The sequence below is a fragment of the Oncorhynchus gorbuscha genome, linkage group LG20 (assembly GCF_021184085.1).
Source record: "Oncorhynchus gorbuscha isolate QuinsamMale2020 ecotype Even-year linkage group LG20, OgorEven_v1.0, whole genome shotgun sequence".
NCBI classification, from domain to species: domain Eukaryota; kingdom Metazoa; phylum Chordata; class Actinopteri; order Salmoniformes; family Salmonidae; genus Oncorhynchus; species Oncorhynchus gorbuscha.
This window is the reverse complement of record NC_060192.1, coordinates 5,856,491-5,877,724: the sequence shown is the minus strand read 5'-3', so window position 1 is coordinate 5,877,724 and position 21,234 is coordinate 5,856,491. Positions and strand designations below refer to the sequence as shown.

The 21,234-nt window shown below is 44.9% G+C and overlaps 1 protein-coding gene across 1 annotated transcript in view; it reads right to left on the bottom strand.

Annotated features, from left to right (window-relative positions):
* Positions 1 to 433: 433 nt before the first annotated feature.
* The window catches only part of LOC124007365 (GDNF family receptor alpha-2-like), a 78,947-nt gene continuing 58,146 nt past the window's right edge, over positions 434 to 21,234 (bottom strand). The window contains exons 4-11 of the mRNA XM_046317867.1: positions 17,858 to 18,051; positions 17,470 to 17,657; positions 8,507 to 8,616; positions 7,731 to 7,871; positions 7,343 to 7,527; positions 6,502 to 6,549; positions 5,617 to 6,082; positions 434 to 1,063 (exon numbers count right to left, since the gene is read on the bottom strand). Of these exons, the coding sequence (XP_046173823.1) occupies positions 5,939 to 6,082; positions 6,502 to 6,549; positions 7,343 to 7,527; positions 7,731 to 7,871; positions 8,507 to 8,616; positions 17,470 to 17,657; positions 17,858 to 18,051 (1,010 nt within the window). The 3' untranslated portion in view covers positions 434 to 1,063; positions 5,617 to 5,938. The remainder of the gene's footprint in view (positions 1,064 to 5,616; positions 6,083 to 6,501; positions 6,550 to 7,342; positions 7,528 to 7,730; positions 7,872 to 8,506; positions 8,617 to 17,469; positions 17,658 to 17,857; positions 18,052 to 21,234) is intronic.

Below are 21,234 nucleotides of genomic sequence, written 5' to 3'. Positions count from 1 at the left end.
TATGTATGTATGTATGTATGTATGTATGTATGTATGTATGTATGTATGTATGTATGTATGTATGTATGTATGTATGTATGTCTGCTAAATGGCATATATTATTATTATTATTATATTATGTATGTATGTATGTATGTATGTATGTATGTATGTATGTATGTATGTATGTATGTATGTATGTATGTATGTATGTATGTATGTATGTATGTTATGTATGTATGTATGTATGTATGTATGTATGTATGTATGTATGTATGTATGTATGTCTGCTAAATGGCATATATTATTATTATTATTATATTATGTATGTATGTATGTATGTATGTATGTATGTATGTATGTATGTATGTATGTATGTATGTATGTATGTATGTATGTATGTATGTATGTATGTATGTATGTATGTATGTATGTATGTATGTATGTATGTATGTATGTATGTATGTATGTATGTATGTATGTATGTATTTGAATGTGTGTTCGCACATGTGTAACACACGTGTGTATGTGTGTTAACCCTGTCTACCAGGCAGTGAGGACTATAGGGAGCGAGAGAGAAAGATGCAAGGGTGTGATTTGTGTCTCTGTGTGTGAAGGTGATGTGTATTACTGAGGTAAGAGACAGAGGAACAGTCCCGCCTCTCTGGTCTTTCTGCTCCAATCACAATAGTCAGTACTGTCCGGTCCAATGTCAGTGTAGTCCATTCAATCAAAGCATATAGTCACTGGCTCTAGCACATTAGTCCTCTCCTTGATTGTTGCTCTGTCCCATTCTCCGCACGTGAGGTTTTCAGTCTCTTTTAAAATGTGTAAGAGCATGAATTTATGGAGGTGCAGTCTCCCATTATTTTAACAAGTGCGTCTGTTGGCAGCACACTTCACAAGCTCATTGTACTCTCTACCAGTTAAGACATCAGAACTGCCAGCTCAGCCAAAGAGTCCATGTACTCAGAAACGCATCAATACAAAGTACGGTAATGTAGAACTCAGTCCTCAATGTTTCGGGTAGGAGAATAGGACAGAATCAGGGGCTCAAGTCTCTCTGGTGATCCATCAAAACATCCTTCTGTCATGTTTGTCATTTATTATCTTGTCTTGTCCCTGTGCTTCCCATTCTATTCGTTTCCCTCTGCTGGTCTTATTTGGTTCTTTCCCTCCTTCTAGCCCTCTCTCTCCCCCTCCCTCTCTCACTCTCTCGCTCTCTCTTCTCTCTATCGTTCCGTTCCTGCTCCCAGCTGTTCCTATTCCCCTAATCATCATTTAGTCTTCCCACACCTGTTCCCGATCCTTTCCCCTGATTAGAGTCCCTATTTATTCCTTTGTGTTCCGTTCCTGTGCCGTCGGTTCCTCGTATTGTATTCACCATGCTGTGATTGCGTTTCGCCCTGTCCTGTCGTGTTTTTGCCGTGATTGTGTATCACCCTGTCCTGTCGTGTTTTGTGCCTTCATCAGACGCTGCGTGTGAGCAGGTGTCTCAGTCGACTACGGCCTGCGCCTACCCGAAGCGACCTGCAGTCTGTGGCCGCTTCTCCAGTTGTTTTTCCCCTCTACAATCTAGAGGATTTCTGTTATTCCGTTTTGAACATTAATAAACTCTGTTTCTGTTAAGTCGCGTTTGGGTCCTCTTTCACCTGCATGACAGAAGGAACCGACCAAGGAATGGACCCAGCGACTTCAGACGCTGTTTACACTGCCGTCAAGATCCAAGGAGCCATGCTCGGCAGACACGAGCAGGAATTGTCTGCTGCTCGCCATGCCGTGGAGAACCTGGCCGCTCAGGTTTCCGACCTCTGGACAGTTCCAGAGTCTACGTCTCGTGCCACCTGTTACTTCCTGGCCTGCCGAGCCTCCAGAACCTAGGGTTAATAACCCACCTTGCTACTCCGGGCAGCCCACTGAGTGCCGCTCCTTTCTCACGCAGTGTGAGATTGTGTTCTCTCTCCAACCCAACACATACTCTAGAGAGAGAGCTCGAGTTGCTTACGTCATTTCACTCCTTACTGGCCGGGCTCGAGAATGGGGCACAGCTATCTGGGAGGCAGGGCTGATTGCTCTAACAAATTCCAGAACTTTAAAGAGGAGATGATTCGGGTTTTTGACCGTTCAGTTTTTGGTGGGGAGGCTTCTAGGGCCCTGGCTTCCTTATGCCAAGGTGAACGGTCCATAACGGATTATTCCATTGAGTTTCGCACTCTTGCTGCCTCTAGTGAGTGGAACGAGCCGGCGCTGCTCGCTCGTTTTCTGGAGGGACTCCACGCAGTGGTTAAGGATGAGATTCTCTCCCGGGAGGTTCCTTCAGATGTGGACTCTTTGATTGCTCTCGCCATCCGCATAGAACGACGGGTAGATCTTCGTCACCGGGCTCGTGGAAGAGAGCTCGCATCAACGGTGTTTCCCTGCTCCGCATCGCAACCATCTCCCTCCGCTGGCTTTGAGACTGAGCCCATGCAGCTGGGAGGGATTCGCATCTCGACTAAGGAGAGGGAACGGAGGATCACCAACCGCCTGTGCCTCTATTGCGGAGTTGCTGGACATTTTGTTAATTCATGTCCAGTAAGAGGCCAGAGCCCATCAGTAAGCGGAGGGCTACTGGTGAGCGCTACTACTCAGGTCCCTTCATCTAGATCTTGTACTACTATGTCGGTCCATCTACGCTGGACCGGTTCGGTGCTACATGCAGTGCCTTGATTGACTCTGGGGCTGAGGTTGTTTCATGGACGAAGCATGGGTTCGGAAACATAACATTCCTTTCAGACCGTTAGACAAGCCTACGCCCATGTTTGCCTTAGATGGTAGTCATCTTCCCAGTATCAAATTTGAGACACTACCTTTAACTCTCACAGTATCTGGTAACCACAGTGAGACTATTTCTTTTTTGATTTTCCGTTCACCGTTTACACCTGTTGTTTTGGGTCATCCCTGGCTAGTATGTCATAATCCTTCTATTAATTGGTCTAGTAATTCTATCCTATCCTGGAACGTTTCTTGTCATGTGAAGTGTTTAATGTCTGCCATCCCTCCCGTTTCTTCTCTCCCTACTTCTCAGGAGGAACCTGGCGATTTGACAGGAGTGCCGGAGGAATATCATGATCTGCGCACGGTCTTCAGTCGGTCCCGAGCCAACTCCCTTCCTCCTCACCGGTCGTATGATTGTAGTATTGATCTCCTTCCAGGGACCACGCCTCCTCGAGGTAGACTATACTCTCTGTCGGCTCCCGAACGTAAGGCTCTCGAGGATTATTTGTCTGTGTCTCTTGACGCCGGTACCATAGTGCCTTCTTCTTCTCCGGCCGGGGCGGGGTTCTTTTTGTTAAGAAGAAGGACGGTACTCTGCGCCCCTGCGTGGATTATCGAGGGCTGAATGACATAACGGTTAAGAATCGTTATCCGCTTCCCCTGTCATCAGCCTTCGAGATTCTGCAGGGAGCCAGGTGCTTTACTAAGTTGGACCTTTGACCATCTCGTGCGCATCAGAGAGGGGGACGAGTGGAAAACGAACACTCCGTTAGGGCATTTTGAGTACCGGGTTCTGCCGTTCGGTCTCGCCAATGCGCCAGCTGTTTTTCAGGCATTAGTTAATGATGTTCTGAGAGACATGCTGAACATTTTTGTTTTTGTCTATCTTGACGATATCCTGATTTTTCTCCGTCACTCGAGATTCATGTTCAGCACGTTCGACGTGTTCTACAGCGCCTTTTAGAGAATTGTCTCTACGTAAAGGCTGAGAAGTGCTCTTTTCATGTCTCCTCCGTTACTTTTCTCGGTTCCGTTATTTCCGCTGAAGGCATTCAGATGGATTCCGCTAAGGTCCAAGCTGTCAGTGATTGGCCCGTTCCAAGGTCACGTGTCGAGTTGCAGCGCTTTTTAGGTTTCGCTAATTTCTATCGGCGTTTCATTCGTAATTTCGGTCAAGTTGCTGCCCCTCTCACAGCTCTTACTTCTGTCAAGACGTGTTTTAAGTGGTCCGGTTCCGCCCAGGGAGCTTTTGATCTTCTAAAAGAACGTTTTACGTCCGCTCCTATCCTCGTTACTCCTGACGTCACTAGACAATTCATTGTCGAGGTTGACGCTTCAGAGGTAGGCGTGGGAGCCATTCTATCCCAGCGCTTCCAGTCTGACGATAAGGTTCATCCGTGCGCTTATTTTTCTCATCGCCTGTCGCCATCTGAGCGCAACTATGATGTGGGTAACCGTGAACTGCTCGCCATCCGCTTAGCCCTAGGCGAATGGCGACAGTGGTTGGAGGGGGCGACCGTTCCTTTTGTCGTTTGGACAGACCATAAGAACCTTGAGTACATCCGTTCTGCCAAACGACTTAATGCCCGTCAAGCTCGTTGGGCGTTGTTTTTCGCTCGTTTCGAGTTTGTGATTTCTTACCGTCCGGGTAGCAAGAACACCAAGCCTGATGCCTTATCCCGTCTGTTTAGTTCTTCTGTGGCTTCTACTGATCCCGAGGGGATTCTTCCTTATGGGCGTGTTGTCGGGTTGACAGTCTGGGGAATTGAAAGACAGGTTAAGCAAGCACTCACGCACACTGCGTCGCCGCGCGCTTGTCCTAGTAACCTCCTTTTCGTTCCTGTTTCCACTCGTCTGGCTGTTCTTCAGTGGGCTCACTCTGCCAAGTTAGCTGGTCATCCCGGTGTTCGAGGCACTCTTGCGTCTATTCGCCAGCGCTTTTGGTGGCCGACTCAGGAGCGTGACACGCGCCGTTTCGTGGCTGCGTGTTCAGACTGCGCGCAGAAGAAGTCTGGTAATTTTTTTCTGCTTCTGCTCCTGGTCTTGCTGGGTCTCAGTCTGTTCCCTGCCATCGCATCTCTCCTGTTCTTGTCCCTGCCCTTGCTGTGTCTCAGTCTGTCCCTAGTTCTCATTTTTTTTTAGAGTAGTACCCTAGTTTCCCTTTTTATCGTTTTTCGTTACGGTCCTGAGGAGAGGAGTTGGGTTCTTTCTCGGGACGTGCTGGACCGTTTGATCTATGATTTCCTCCGTTGCCGCCAGTGTTCCTCCTCGAGAGCGCCAGGAGGCGCTCGGTGAGTGGGGGGTACTGTCATGTTTGTCATTTATTATCTTGTCTTGTCCCTGTGCTTCCCATTCTATTCGTTTCCCTCTGCTGGTCTTATTTGGTTCTTTCCCTCCTTCTAGCCCTCTCTCTCCCCTCCCTCTCTCACTCTCTCGCTCTCTCTTCTCTCTATCGTTCTGTTCCTGCTCCCAGCTGTTCCTATTCCCCTAATCATCATTTAGTCTTCCCACACCTGTTCCCGATCCTTTCCCCTGATTAGAGTCCCTATTTATTCCTTTGTGTTCCGTTCCTGTGCCGTCGGTTCCTCGTATTGTATTCACCATGCTGTGATTGCGTTTCGCCCTGTCCTGTCGTGTTTTTGCCGTGATTGTGTATCACCCTGTCCTGTCGTGTTTTGTGCCTTCATCAGACGCTGCGTGTGAGCAGGTGTCTCAGTCGACTACGGCCTGCGCCTACCCGAAGCGACCTGCAGTCTGTGGCCGCTTCTCCAGTTGTTTTTCCCCTCTACAATCTAGAGGATTTCTGTTATTCCGTTTTGAACATTAATAAACTCTGTTTCTGTTAAGTCGCGTTTGGGTCCTCTTTCACCTGCATGACACCTTCAGTCGATTCAGCATCTGTCTCATGTTCTCTCTATTGTTCTCTTTCTCACTGTGCTGTAGGATCAGTGCCCATCTCTTCTCCCTCCCCTCCCCTCTTATCCTCATCATCTCCTCACTTCTCCTCTCCATTCTCACTTTGCTCCTCTCTTATCCTCTGCTCTCCTCTTCTCTCGGCTCTTCTATTGATGTTGTTGTTATTGTTTTGGTTGACATGGCAGTGGAGGATGGGATGTCACAGAAGTTCCTGTGCGTGGCGTTCTAGCTTCCTGTCTGAACCCGAGGACGGGGTTATAGGTTAGGGGTCAGGTGAGTATGTGTGCTACAGAGCCTGGAGCAGAAGCCCCAGCATGGTCACATACACACTCACACACCCTCTCACACCCAGGGGTCCAGAGGCTGCTGCAGACCTCTGGGCTTTCTCCTCCTCTCCCTCAGAGTCCATTGAACCCTGGGCCAATAATGCCTGAGAGGGAGAGAGAGAGAGAAGGGGGGGGGGGTAAAGAGAGGTCATGTAAAGGTAATTGGAGAGAGAGAAAAAGAGGGAGAAAGAGAATTAGTCATGATGTACTGATGTAAATGTGCTTTGAAAAGAGAGCGAAGATGAGAGAAAGAGCAGCATGACAGGGTTGAGTTATGAGTGAATAGATGGATGGATGAACATAGTGATGAAGATGTTTATAGATGGATGGATGGACAGAGTAGATGGAGATGCAGAGAAGAGTAAAGCAGATATGACAGATGGACAGACTGTGGAGGAGGAGAGAGAAATGGACTCGGAGGAGGAGAGATGGAGGGCTGCTGCTTTCAGAAAACCTGTTATGAGTTCTGTCACAGTCAAAGAGACACACACACACACACCAATGCCCAAACACTCATGCTCACCTCTTCACACTCGAAGTCATTGGAAGGAATGCACTTTTGTCCTCCATCCTGGAAAAAAAACACGCCATCAGCATCGACGTACACACAGCATAAGCAACAACACACACACACACACACACATATATATATATATATATTGCAGATGAATCCTCTCATTATCAGCTTATGTTATAAATGCAGTTACAGGAGGAGAGAACGAAGTCTGTGATTAACTCCTCACACTGCCAGAGGGACTCTATGGCTCAGCGACTCTATGGCTCTCATTAGCATATCCCTGCCCGTCTCCTGGGTGGGAGAGCCAATCAGATCTTATCTCCTCTCAGAACAGGAAGAGCTCTTTTCATGGCCAGGAAATCAAGAGAATAATAGAGTGCAGAGAACTGAGAGATAAATAACTAGTATAACAAACACACTCACACAAACACACTCACACAAACACACTCACACACACACCTCCCTCCCCCCAACCTCTTGGTGATCAGTCTGAATGTCAGGGGTTCCGTGCAGGAGACAGAAGTCCTGGGATTAGACTGCCAGCTGCAGGCCATTGACAGTTTAAACATACAGTCCAGTATACACACACACACACACTCATCCATGTACACATAGCATTAATATTTCCATCCATCTCACAGTTACCCTGATGTGTTCTGTCCGTGTGTGAATTTCCCCTCCAGCCTCCATCCCAGTTACGGAATATTTAGAACGACAGGACTAGATATTTCCTCAGCCGATCAAGTGTCGGATGATTAAATCATTTATACATACACTATGAAAGTAGATACGTCACATGAACTAACTAACTATTGATAACCATCGACATGCACACACAGGCACACACCTTAATGTTGGCACAGGTTGAGAAAGCACAAGCGCTATCCAGAGGCTTGATGTCATTGGCTTGGAGAGAAGGAGCGGGCTTAGAGTTGAGGGGTGGCTGTATGGGAGGAAAGGGCGTGGCCAAAGACTCTGTGACGGGAAGTACACTCCCCTCTGATCCATAGCCAAACGCCTGGATGGAATTCTCTACAGAAACAGGCAGGCGAGAGAGAGAATAAGAAAGAAGAGAAAGGATAGATGGAGTGCAGGTATTACAGCTAGGTCACTGTTAGGAAAAGAAACAGAGGGACACAACCACGCGCACACACACACACGCACACACACACACACACACGCACGCACGCACGCACGCACGCACGCACACACGCACACACGCGCACACCACTCACTGAGACAGGTGTTGTGTGTGAAGTCTCTGAGGAAGGCATCACACTCCTGTTCCTGGTTGCCAGTCCCTCTGCAGGAGCACCAGGGAGATATGGTGCCGTTACTGGGACTGCTGTCCATGTAGTTAGGAGTTACGTCAGACCCTGGACAGAGGGAGGGAGTAGACAATATTCAGAACCAAGAGTACGTTTGAAGAACGCTTCTGCTGGGATACCCTACAGCAAACTGCTATTAAATGGAGAGAGGAAGCCAAACTCTAGTGGACTACGGCATATTTAGGCATATTTGAAATGACGGAATTATGGCAAGGGGTGACATTTATTTTACATAGCAATTTCCTACCATCCACTAAAGGCAACGCGAGCCCCTAATACCATCTAGTAGGCTTGCGACGAGCTAGGCCTCTGGGGATAGGGTTGAGAATGGTCTTCAACCGAGCATCGCGTTTTCAATCCCAGTGCTAGGCAATCGTTTAGTCATGTTTTGTTTTCTGTTTTAAACCCCAAACCCTTAACGCTAACCGTAACCACTCGGAATTAAAGCCAAAGAATAACTCCAATGCCTAAATTGAACAAAAATCAAGGTTAGTTTCGGTTTTAATTTCTCACAGTTTTATTAACATACAGAAAATTATATGGAACACTCCATGATCTTCAGACCGCCCCACACGCCATATTTAAATTGGCAAGCTATGTCATATCTCTGTATCTGCAGTTATGGTAAGGTATGGCGTTTTCTTTGGGGATTGAGTTGCGAGAGAGTGTCTGTATGTACTCACCAATGAGGCCTACATAGGCCATTAGGCAGCCGTGGTAGTTATCATGGGGACAGCTGTTGATGGAGTGACCAGTCATTTGACAGGTGGTATGGAACTCAGCCAGTCTTGACCTACACGCACACACACGAGCAGATGAAAAACATTCCTCGTAATATCGCCATTTCAGCATTTCAACCGGAGGAACTTAAAGACAGTGACACATACACTGAGTGTACAAAACATTATGGACACCTTCCTAATATTGAGTTGCACACCCCACTTTTGCCCTCAGAACAGCCTCAATTCGTCAGGACGTGGACTCGGCAAGGTGTCGAAAGCGTTCCGCAGGGACACTGGCCCACGTGGACTCCAATGCTTTCCACAGTTGTGTCAAGTTGGCTGGATGTCCTTTGGGTGGCGGACCATTCTTGATACACACGGGAAACTGTTGAGCATGAAAAATCCAGCAGTGCGTGCATGAAAAACCCAGCAGCTTTGCAGTTGATTGAAGTGGATTTAACAAGTGACATCAATAAGGGATCATAGCTTTCACCTGGTCAGTCTATGTATTGGAAAGAGCAGGCGACGATAATGTTTTGTACATACGCGGCCTATGCAGGAATCAAATCCACAACCCTAATATTACCGGCATCATGCTCTAACCCACGGAGCCATTGGAACCACCCACTATAGTACTTACAGTAAGCATTATGATCATATTGTAAGGCTATTTTATGTGAGATATTATAGTTTTTTGTACATCGAAAATAAGGTGAATCATTTGTTTTGAATTACAATGGTTATTGATTATCTACCCAGCAACTACTTTTTGATGTTGAAGAGTCTCTATCCCAACCTACCATCCATTCAGTCCTCTCCAATTGATTTGAGAGGGGAAATAATCGACTTCGACACAAGCCAATGACAATGGAAGGTTGAATAAAAACTACATCGCATTCACATGTTACCTCAAGCCAAAGTAAGTCATCTTTCATTGCATTGTGAATGAGGCTATGTAAGGCTATGAGGCGGTGTTAACCAAGGCCAAACAGTAGCTATCGGCTTTGTACTATAGAGTGCCAGACACCTCCGCAGGCATAGGTAGCCAGTGGAAAAAGAAACGCACAGAGATCATTATTTGCTTTACATTTGCAGTCTCTCACGGGGAAGGGAATGTGAGCCGAGCATGAATGTCCTGTTGATATCTTCCAGTTTTGTCTCAATGCCCATTAAAAAAAACACCAAGGACGTTCAAAGTCGCCGATGTGCAGTCAAAAGAGAAACTCAAAAGAGAAACTCAAAAGAGAAACTCAAGAGAAACAAAAAGGGCCTTTCTCAGTTGTGAATATTTCCCTCCACCGGTCTTCCTCGATTCTAGTTAGAGTTATTTTCAATTTTATGTCCTAAATGGCACCTTGTTCCCTATCCTTGTTCCCTATATTGTGCACTACGTTGGACCAGAGCCATATGTACCCTGGTCAAAAGCAGTATACTATTTCTTTCTGCCCTACCATTAACATGAAAAACACATATTTCTATATGACATCAGCTCCCTAGCTTGGTATAGGGTGTCCAATCAAAACCACATATTTCTATATGATATCAGCTTCCTAGCTTGGTATAGGGTGTCCAATAAAAACCACATATTTTGACCAATGGGTAATTGTGTAGATGATCCTCTAAGAAAACCAATGGCCAAAACGTCATGGCTCTATCATAATTCGTTCAACATTTATTGGCGATTTATTGGCGAATCAATGGAGGCCAGAGAAACAAAAGTGATGATAAATCACTGAAATAGCATCGAGTAACCTAGGATAGATGGTGTGCGAGAATTTAGGCTACCTGATAGGCTTACCATTGAACTCGTCTTCTCAAATCCGGAGGACATAAACAATATAGTGGTAAGAAAGATAGCGATTTTGAAAACATGACATGCAGCATTTTCATACACTATGTGTACAATACCAGTCAAAAGTTTGGACACACCTACTCATTCAAGGCTTTTTCTTTATTCTTATGTTTTCCACATTATATAATAATAGTGAGGACATCAACACTATGAAATAACACATATGGAACCATGTAGTAACCAAAACAACAGTCTTGTAGGAGTTCCAACACATGCTGAGCACTTGTTGGCTGCTTTTCATTCACTCTGAGATCCAACTCATCCCAAACCATCTCAATTGGGTTGAGTTTGGGTGACTTGATGCAGCACTCCATCACTCTCCTTGGTCATAGCCCTTCCACAGCCTGGAGGTGTGTTTTGGGTCATTGTCTTATTCAAAATCAAATGATCGTCCCACTAAACGCAAACCAGATGGAATGGCATATTGCTGCAGAATGCTGCAATAATTAACTCTTAACAAGGCACACTTGTTCATTGAAATGCATTCCATTTGACTACCTCGTGAAGCTCCCGAGTGGTGCAGTGTTCTAAGGTACTGCACGCCCAATTTTTCAGTTTTTGATTTGTTAAAAAAGTTTGAAATATCCAATAAATGTCGTTCCACTTCATGATTGTGTCCCACTTGTTTTAGATTCTTCACAAACAAATACAGTTTTATATCTTTATGTTTGAAGCCTGAAATGTGGCATATATATATATATATATATATATATATATATATATATATATATATATATATATATATATATATATATATATATAGCGGGGATAACAAGTATTTGATACAAGCATGTAGAGGTCTGTCATTTTTTATCATAGGTACACTTCAACTGTGAGAGACGGAATCTAAAACAAAAATCCAGAATATCACATTCTATGATTTTTAAGTAATTAATTAGCATTTTATTGCATGACATAATTATTTGATACATCAGAAAAGCAGAAATTATATATTTGATACAGAAACCTTTGTTTGCAATTAGAGATCATACGTTTCCTGTAGTTCTTGACCAGGTTTGCACACACTGCAGCAGGGATTTTGGCCCGCTTCTCCATACAGACCTTCTCCGGATCCTTCAGGTTTCGGGGCTGTCGCTGGGCAATACGGACTTTCAGCTCCCTCCAAAGATTTTCTATTAGGTTCAGGTCTGGAGACTGGCTAGGCCACTCCAGGACCTTGAGATGTTTCTTACGGAGCCACTCCTTAGTTGCCCTGGCTGTGTGTTTCGGGTCGTTGTCATGCTGGAAGACCCAGCCACGACCCATCTTCAATGCTCTTACTGAGGGAAGGAGGTTGTTGGCCATGATCTCATGATACATGGCCCCATCCATCCTCCCCTCAATACGGTGCAGTCGTCCTGTCCCCTTTGCAGAAAAGCATCCCTAAAGAATGATGTTTCCACCTCCATGCTTCTCGGTTGGTATGGTGATCTTGGGGTTGTACTCATCCTTCTTCCTCCAAACACGGCGAGTGGAGTTTAGACCAAAAAGCTCTATTTTTGTCTCATCAGACCACATGACCTTCTCCCATTCCTCCTCTGGATCATCCAGATGGTCATTGGCAAACTTCAGACGGGCCTGGACATGTGCTGGCTTGAGCAGGGGGACCTTGCGTGTGCTGCAGGATTTTAATCCATGACGGCGTAGTGTGTTACAAATGGTTTTCTTTGAGACAGTGGTCCCAGCTCTCTTCAGGTCATTGACCAGGTCCTGCCGTGTAGTTCTGGGCTGATCCCTCACCTTCCTCATGATCATTGATGCCCCATGAGGTGAGATCTTGCATGGAGCCCCAGACCGAGGGTGATTGACCGTCATCTTGAACTTCTTCCATTTTCTAATAATTGCGCCAACAGTTGTTGCCTTCTCACCAGGCTGCCTGCCTATTGTCCTGTAGCCCATCCCAGCCTTGTGCAGGTCTACAATTTTGCCCCTGATGTCCTTACACAGCTCTCTGGTCTTGGCCATTGTGGAGAGGTTGGAGTCTGCTTGATTGAGTGTGTGGACAGGTGTCTTTTATACAGGTAATAAGTTCAAACAGGTGCGGTTAATACAGGTTATTTTTTATTTTTTCATTTCACCATTATTTAACCAGGTAGGCTAGTTGACAACACCATTATTTAACCAGGTAGGCTAGTTGACAACACCATTATTTAACCAGGTAGGCTAGTTGACAACACCTCTATTTAACCAGGTAGGCTAGTTGACAACACCATTATTTAACCAGGTAGGCTAGTTGACAACACCTCTATTTAACCAGGTAGGCTAGTTGAGAACACCTTTATTTAACCAGGTAGGCTAGTTGACAACACCATTATTTAACCAGGTAGGCTAGTTGACGACACCTCTATTTAACCAGGTAGGCTAGTTGACAACACCATTATTTAACCAGGTAGGCTAGTTGACAACACCATTATTTAACCAGGTAGGCACAACACCTCTATTTAACCAGGTAGGCTAGTTGACAACACCATTATTTAACCAGGTAGGCTAGTTGACAACACCATTATTTAACAACAGGTAGGCTAGTTAACAACACCATTATTTAACCAGGTAGGCTATTTAAACCAGGTAGGCTAGTTGACAACACCATTATTTAACCAGGTAGGCTAGTTGACAACACCTCTATTTAACCAGGTAGGCTAGTTGAAAAAAAGTCTTAAAAGGTTTTAGAAATACATAAAAAACAATAGTCTTGAAGTAAAGACGACCGCCAAATAGTATCAACATGTGTATTTAGTTTTGCAGAAATGATTGGCCTTCTTTAAATGTAAGAAAAATATTGCCTAGTGTTGTCATTCTGTTACCAAAAACCCACATAATCTTGAAGATATTTTAAAATGTCCCTCCCTTATTAGGAGGGAGGATAATGAACATTCACAGAAGTAACTAGTAAAGTTAGACCTACCAATTAGTTATAGTGTTTTCATTAATAACAAGTTGGTTGATTATTTATTAATAAGCGATTAAAACATGTACCAAATTCTTACCAAATTGCATGTGTGTGTATGACTGACAGGTCTGAATACTGTGCTGTTGACGTTCTCGTAGAGGTCAGTCATTCCATGGGAGTGTGTGCTTACGCCTGTGTGTGTGTTTTGGTGTCTATGTCGGTATGAGTTTAGGTGTCTTAGGACGGATGAGCAATGCTTCACAGGAACCTTTGAAGTTGACACTCACACGGACTTCTGTGCCCTTTGTTTGGGGGAGCTGTGATGGTGGATGTGGTGTCTGACTCATTGATAAAGATCAAAGGGCGGAGTGTGTCCATGCTTGTGTACATTTGTGTGTGTATTTTTATGTGTGAGTGTGTAAATTCATATTCGATAAGCGAACTGTGTTGAAAGACAAGACAGACTCACTGTCTGACAGCTAACTGCTATGCTGTGTTCTAGTATCCAAGCTAACAGCCTAGGCTAGCCAAAGTAGTGCACATGCATATCAAATAAGGACATAGATTCTCTGTCCACTCCTCTCTCCCGACCGCTCTTTCAACTCTCACTCTATCCCTCTCTTTCCAGTGCTCTTCTCTCTCTCTCTCTCTCTCTCTCTCTCTCTCTCTCTCTCTCTCTGACCCTGACTTGTCAGTTACAGTGAAGCAGATTCACAGTTATCCCGTGGGAAACACCTTATTATAATATGTACATTAGCAGAAGGAAAACACACACAAACCAAACACAGTGAAATTATAATAATATGGAAATGTATAACTGACACTGCTGACCTTAAATATAATTGGTCAGAAATAACCTACACTCCCATTTTAACAACACCTACTGTATATTTATGAGAGGAGAGGAGACAGGCCCAGATATATGGGGCAGGTGCTTCCCATCCAGTTTATTTTATTTTGTGGGGGGGGGGGCATCTATCTATCAGAGTCAGCGCTAACAAATGTTGGCATCAGCTAGAGTGTTGTCTGGGAAAAACACGGGGGTGTGCAGAAAATATTGCATGCTAAATTTAATCGCATTTGGTTGTGGTGTGTGTCAGTCATTTTGAAATCAAGTGACAACATCACAGAGATGCTTGAATCTCCGTGCACGTATGGCACAGATGTGAGACTCAAGGCCACAGGCTTATTGAAAACAGTGACAGAGCAGAGGTTTAAGTTCATTGCTAACATTAATACACAATATCCTGGGGCTCCTCGACCCTCCTAATAAGTTACTGCAGTCTGAAGCAACTGATCTCCACACCAGTGTCAAACTTGTCCACAGTACTTATGGGTGCGTTGATAAACTGCGATATTGATGCTGAATTCTAAAAGATTTCGGGTGAATGCCAGGAGGTCATGAGCACACCAGCTCCAAGCAAACTATGGAGACTCATCAGTAAAACTCTGCAAGAGCACTGAAAGCAGAGTGGGTCAGCATGGTGATGGATATGAGAAGTGATCAACTGTTTTCAGCATATTGGATGCCGTGCTGGGGGAAATGTCATCACGATTTAGCAAACCAAATAGTCGACTGGTGGAGCCTGTGTGCCATGGATCCTGAGCCCAAACATTTTGGTGTGAACATGGTCAAGCCTTTGTTGGATCTAACCAAAACTGAACTATTGGAAGCTGAGTTTAATGTGGCTTGCGAAGAGAAATCGCAACCACACCCAGCTACAACAAGGAAACCCACTCAGTGTTCTTCAAAATGACAGCGGGCCTTTGTCAGCAATGCCGACTGTGCTGTTGGCACTGAAACTTGGATTAACATTTGGGGCACTTTCAGCACTGTGCAAAACTTCCTTCTCCACCCTGAAGTACATCTTTCCTCGCACGGTTCAACACAGCATAGAGGAGGCTGCAACTCTTCTAAATGGTAAAAGCTAAAACCGTTTGTTTTCCCTCATGTAAGCTTACTGGTTGTTGGTCCATTGTTTAAAATGTAATATATAGTTTAGGCGTTTGCTTTTTACTTTAATGCCTATTTTAGATTTAATTGAGTCTTAATGTAATTTCTTGCTATTGCGGGTCTAATTGCTATTGTTAGATAGACAGATTTGCGTTATTTGCTGAGAAAATGGCCAATGTAGCCTATTGGTTGTGCTCGGAGGTGACCCCTGACCTGGTGCTCCTCTTGGTTGGTGCATCTAACATTATCCTTTCATCACACTGCCTGGTGGTAGCCTTCTGTCCATTGTCCTGGGGTGGCAGGTAGCCTGGCGGTTAGAGAGGCGAGCCAGCAACCAGTTCATATCCCGGTTCCGACAGGAGAAATCTGTCTGCAAGTGAACAGCTCCTGGGCTCCCAGTGTGTGACAGCTCCCCGTACCTCTCCAAAAAAACTGCTGTATGTGTGTCTTTTGGAGGAGTTGGGTTAAAAGCGGAAGTCAAATTCTGGTTGGACCTTGTGTGCAATTGACCAATGAAGTGATCTTAATCGATGGTTACGGTGTCGGGCTTCTCTTGAACATTGCATGCTTTCTTGTGTGCAAAATGAGAGTTGTGTATATGGCTGCATTTCAGAAGGGTCAACATTTTTGACATTTTGTCGCAGTAGTACAGGACGAAACGTTCACTCTGTTATCAATTTCATTACACATAGTTGTTATGTGATAGACTACTGTAAAAGTGATGTCAATATTATGAAAACGACGCAGCCTACTTTGTCACCGCTCCTTGCTATTCTACTACAGTGTGTGTGTGTGTGTGTGTGTGTGTGTGTGTGTGTGTGTGTGTGTGTGTGTGTGTGTGTGTGTGTGTGTGTGTGTGTGTGTGTGTGTGTGTGTGTGTGTGTGTGTGTGTGTGTGTGTGTGTGTGTGTGTGTGTGTGTGTGTGTGTGTGTGTGTGCGTTGCTCTCGGAATGGCCATTTACTGTTATTCGCGGCAGATTCTAATTGGCTTCTGCTATGTAGGAAATTTCACATCAGCTATGAATATAGAACATGCACTTAGTTTGATTTAGTTTGCTTTCCTGAAACTCTCCCACAGAAAAATGATGTGTAGGCCTACGGCAACTACAGCTGCATTTCGGATACACTTGTATGTCACAATGGGGTGCATATCTTTGTGTTATTATATAAAACGACAGTTGGCTACATTTCAGATACATTTTTGCACATTTGAAAAGTAGTAGGACCAATCTACCTCGTTTTAATAGGGCTCTAAAGCAATACACACCACCCCCTGGTGCATCTGTGAGTGTGTATTATAATCAGGGGTTTTGTTCCGACTAAATCTTCTCTTTAATTAATTGTCATTACATATTTACAATATTTACATAGCTAATGAGAACATGGCTGCCTGCTCCAATCAGTGTCCAACTCAGAGGCCCCAAGTTATACCCGCAGTTACCATCCTCTACCTCTCTCTTAATATCTCTACCTCTTCTCTTCCCCTCGCTCCTCTTCTTACTCTCTCCTCTGCCCCCTCGCTCCTCTTCTTACTCTCTCCTCTGCCCCCTCGCTCCTCTTCTTACTCTCTCCTCTGCCCCCTCGCTCCTCTTCTTACTCTCTCCTCTGCCCCCTTGCTCCTCTTCTGACTCTCTCCTCTGCCCCCTCGCTCCTCTTCTTACTCTCTCCTCTGCCCCCTCGCTCCTCTTCTTACTCTCTCCTCTGCCCCCTCGCTCCTCTTCTTACTCTCTCCTCTGCCCCTCCTCTTCTTACTCTCTCCTCTGCCCCCTCGCTCCTCTTCTTACTCTCTCCTCTGCCCCCTCGCTCCTCTTCTTACTCTCTCCTCTGCCCCCTCGCTCCTCTTCTTACTCTCTCCTCTGCCCTCTCGCTCTTTCTTTTTACCCTTTTTCTTTCTCTCTCCATCTCTGCTCTCTGTCTTTCTTTCTCTCATTCTCTAAATTGCCCTGAAAGCCTTTCAGTACACACACAAACACCAAACCACCCAAACAGCCCGCACAAACTGCTGGGATATTTGGGACATTATGTTGGAGGAAGAGAGAAAATCTCATTCATGAGGCAGCCAAAAGATTCTGATCCCAGTGCTCAATGTGTGTCTGGTTGTGTGTGTGTGTGTTCATGCATGCGTGTGTTGATGAGTGTACACACTTGAGTGTGTGTTTGGAAGTGTGTCTGTGCATGCGTGTGTAAATGCGTGTGTACACTTGAGTGTGCGTGAGCGTGTAGCCTACCTGCAGAGTGCGTCGGAGCGGCAGTTGCGCCGTAGCTCTAGACAGGAGGGTCTGTGTTTCTCCTGGTGGGAGCAGGCAGGTACGATGGTCTGTCTACGTCTCTCTGCACAAGCCTGGTCAGGACACGAGCAGAACAAAAGGGGGTAACTCAGCTCCCACGACACACGCTCAAAAAACTGACGCAGCGCCTGGGGACACACAGGACAAATTGCAATCATTATAGTCGTCTTCTTCATCATCAACATTATCGTCATTATCATCATCCACCATGTGATGGGACTCTCGTTAGAAGTAGTGTATTACTAGGGAATAGGATCATTTCAGACTTCAGTCCAACCACCACCCACCTTGTGACATCATTTCAGACTTCAGTCCAACCACCACCCACCTTGTGACATCGTTTGCGGCTGCAAGGCTCCTGGTTGGCCTGTGAGGGCTGAGGAGGTTTGTTGCAGATAGCGATGTAATTGGAGCGTTGTCTCTTGCAGGTTTCGTTGAGGTTACAGGCCTTGGCTGCGTCAAGGCATGGGTTACATGGTTTTCCTGGCTCTGAGCATGGGTTGGCCTTGGACAGAGAGGAGTCTGGGAGAGGGGTGGGGTTGAGAGAGAGAGAGAGAGTACACTGTGAGTACACAGTGGCAGAATACCTGACCACTGTGACTGACCCAAAAAGAAGGAAAGCTTTGACTTTGTTCAGACTCAGTGAGCATCGCCTTGCTATTGAGAGAGGCCACCGTAGGCAGACCTGGCTCTTGAGAGAGTGTGCTATGTGGTGGAAACTGAGCTGCACTTCCTATCCTCCTGCCTAATGTATGACCATATTAGAGACACACATTTCCCTCAGATTACACAGACCCACAAGGAATTTGAAAAAAAATCAAATGTTGATAAACTCCCATTTCTATTAGCTGAAATACCACAGTGTGCCATCACAGCAGCAAAATTTGTGACCTGTTACCACAAGAAATGGGCAACCGGTGAAGAACAAACACCATTGTTAATACAACCCATATATATATATATATATAAAACACTGTATATACAGTAGCCATAATATGACATTTGAAACGTATGGAAATTTTGTGAGTTTTCTGTTTACTGTTTACTTTTGTTTATTATCTACTTCACTGCTTTGGCAATGTAAACATGTTTCCCATGACAATAAAGCCACTTGAATTGAATTGAGAGGCAGCGAGAGAGCTGGAGAGAAGGAGAGAAAGCTAGAGAGGAAAAGGCTAATATGAGTACTAAAAGTTAATAACAGACACAGACACAATCTGTGTCTGACCCCAGTGCTTGTCTTGTTACACATCACCAGAGACTAATGCAGGGATCACCAGCTAGAGTCAGCTGCAGGCCAATTTCTTTTTCTGGAGCAGATGGTCGGGGTGACGGAAATTAATTACAAATCATTTGTAGACTCTCAATTGACCGCAAGAAGCCCAAACAGAAATAATGTTTGACTGAAACATAATATTTTCAAATCTTGCTTACATTTGAATACAATCACGTGTCTCTCTATCATGCGTGGGAATACTTGAGAATAGATTTCTTAAATTGAAATCACTCGGAGCTGACACACACACACACAATTTAAAGAAACAATACTGTCAGTGGGAAGTAGAAACTGTTATGTAAAGTTCAAGCCCTTATTCTCATTATCGGTGACACGGTTTGTTGTAGTGGGAACACATTCTAAATCAGCATTTTTATTTCATACTCCACATCTTATATTAGACCACTAATAGAGCACTATTGGTTCCCGTAGGGCAACTCTGACACACACACCTCCCCCTCCTCCCCCTCCTTGTAGTGTATTGATCGTGTCAAATGAGCTGAGCTCAGGGTGATTGAAGTAGACAAGCCTTAATGACTGGAGAATAACGACTTCATTACAGCTTCACCTTCCAGCTGCACAGAATTACTAATGTGTGCACTCATGTCTGTATTATTTTCCGGTATGTGTGTTGCTCTCGGAATGGTCATTTACTCTTATTCGCGGCCGATTCAAATGGCCTAATGCCAATGTAGGACATTTCACATAAGTGTTCGGTTGTGTGTGAACTAGCTCTCAAGGTCTCACGTCAGAATTAGAAGTTCATCCATGTTTCAGAAAAGTCAGATTTCTAAGTTGTTCCAAACGTCAAATTCTGAAGTGTTTACGGCATCAATTGTTTTACCTATTAAACTCAATTACTGCCTGGATGGATTAGTCTCACTCGGTCCTTGGGGAATGTTGGGGAACGCTGTGCATATATCTCTATATCTCTCTGGCTAGGTGTTCCTTCCAATGATGTATACAAACCCTGGATTGCTGATGCTATGTGTTGGCCAGTGAGAGGCTTTGAAGCCACCAGTCGGCCATATTGGCACTCTCCAGAAGGAGCAGTCCTCCATAGGAATTAATTTAATGGGACAGAATTACATGGATTTGAATATTTTTTGTTGTTGTAGTGAAGACAGTAACATTATATCTGTCACATTCTGACCTTAGTTCTTGCGTGTTTTCCTTGTTTTAGTGTTGGTCAGGACGTGAGCCGGGTGGGCATTCTATGTTGTGTGTCTAGTTTGTCTATTTCTATGTTTGGCCTGATATGGTTCTCAATCAGAGGCAGGTGTTAGTCATTGTCTCTGATTGGGGACCATATTTAGTTTTGTGTTGGGTTTTGTGGGTGGTTGTTTCCTGTCTTTTTGTCTTCCCAGGAAGGAAGCCGTTACAATATCATTCCAAAAATGATACTTTAAGGATTAAAAAAATATATATTATATATATATTTTTTTTTTTAATGTTTATGTTCAGATCACATATGCATTTGTGTGTCTGCAATATAATACATCTGGCAAAAATAAATGTAGATGTTAATGAATGCATTTCTATAGCTTTAAAAAATATGTCTTACAATGGTGGACGAATGCTAAGATGGAGGGATCATCAACGAGAATCAGCCGCTATTTTCTTGAGCAGATGATTTGTAGACCACCTCTGATTCTCTCTATCCCTATCTCTCTTTGTCTCTCTCCCCTCTCCCTCTCCACCTACGCCTCCTATCCAGACATGGATTGGTGTCAAATACTGACTTGTATCATGGGTTAACTGGCTGGTGTGTGTGCGTGCGTGCGTGTGTGCGTGCGCATAGGTGCGAGGGCTTTGATTGCAATCTAAACCGTGTCTTCTTGTTAAAGAGTCTCAAGCCCATAGCCCAAGGCCCTGTCTATCTCTTAATCTCATGTCCATCCTCCTCTCCTCTCCTTCCTGTGCTAAAGTATTCAGGGGGAAAAGTGAGGGATCTCAGGAGAGGGAGCCATAGAGATGGGGAGAGAGAGAGAGAGAGAGAGAGAGAGAGAGAGAGAGAGAGAGAGAGAGAGAGAGAGAGAGAGAGAGAGAGAGAGAGAGACAGAGAGAGAGAGAGAGAGAGAGAGAGAGAGAGAGAGAGAGAGAGAGAGAGAGAGAGAGAGAGAGAGAGAGAGAGAGAGAGAGAGAGAGAGAGAGAGAGAGAGAGAGAGAGAGAGAGAGAGAGAGAGAGAGAGAGAGAGAGAGAGAGAGAGAGAGAGAGAGCAATATCCAGAGTGAGTGCATGGGCCAATTAGTGTTGCCCTGGGTCAGCTGTTATCTCTCTCACACAGCCTTTATGGGCATCTACACACAAAGCCTTGCCCCCAGACACACACGCACACGCATTCAAATCTGTACACACGCATGCGCACACACACAAACATGTAGTGTCTTACACGTATGTTTTATTAAAGTGCTGCAGTTGGGCAGCC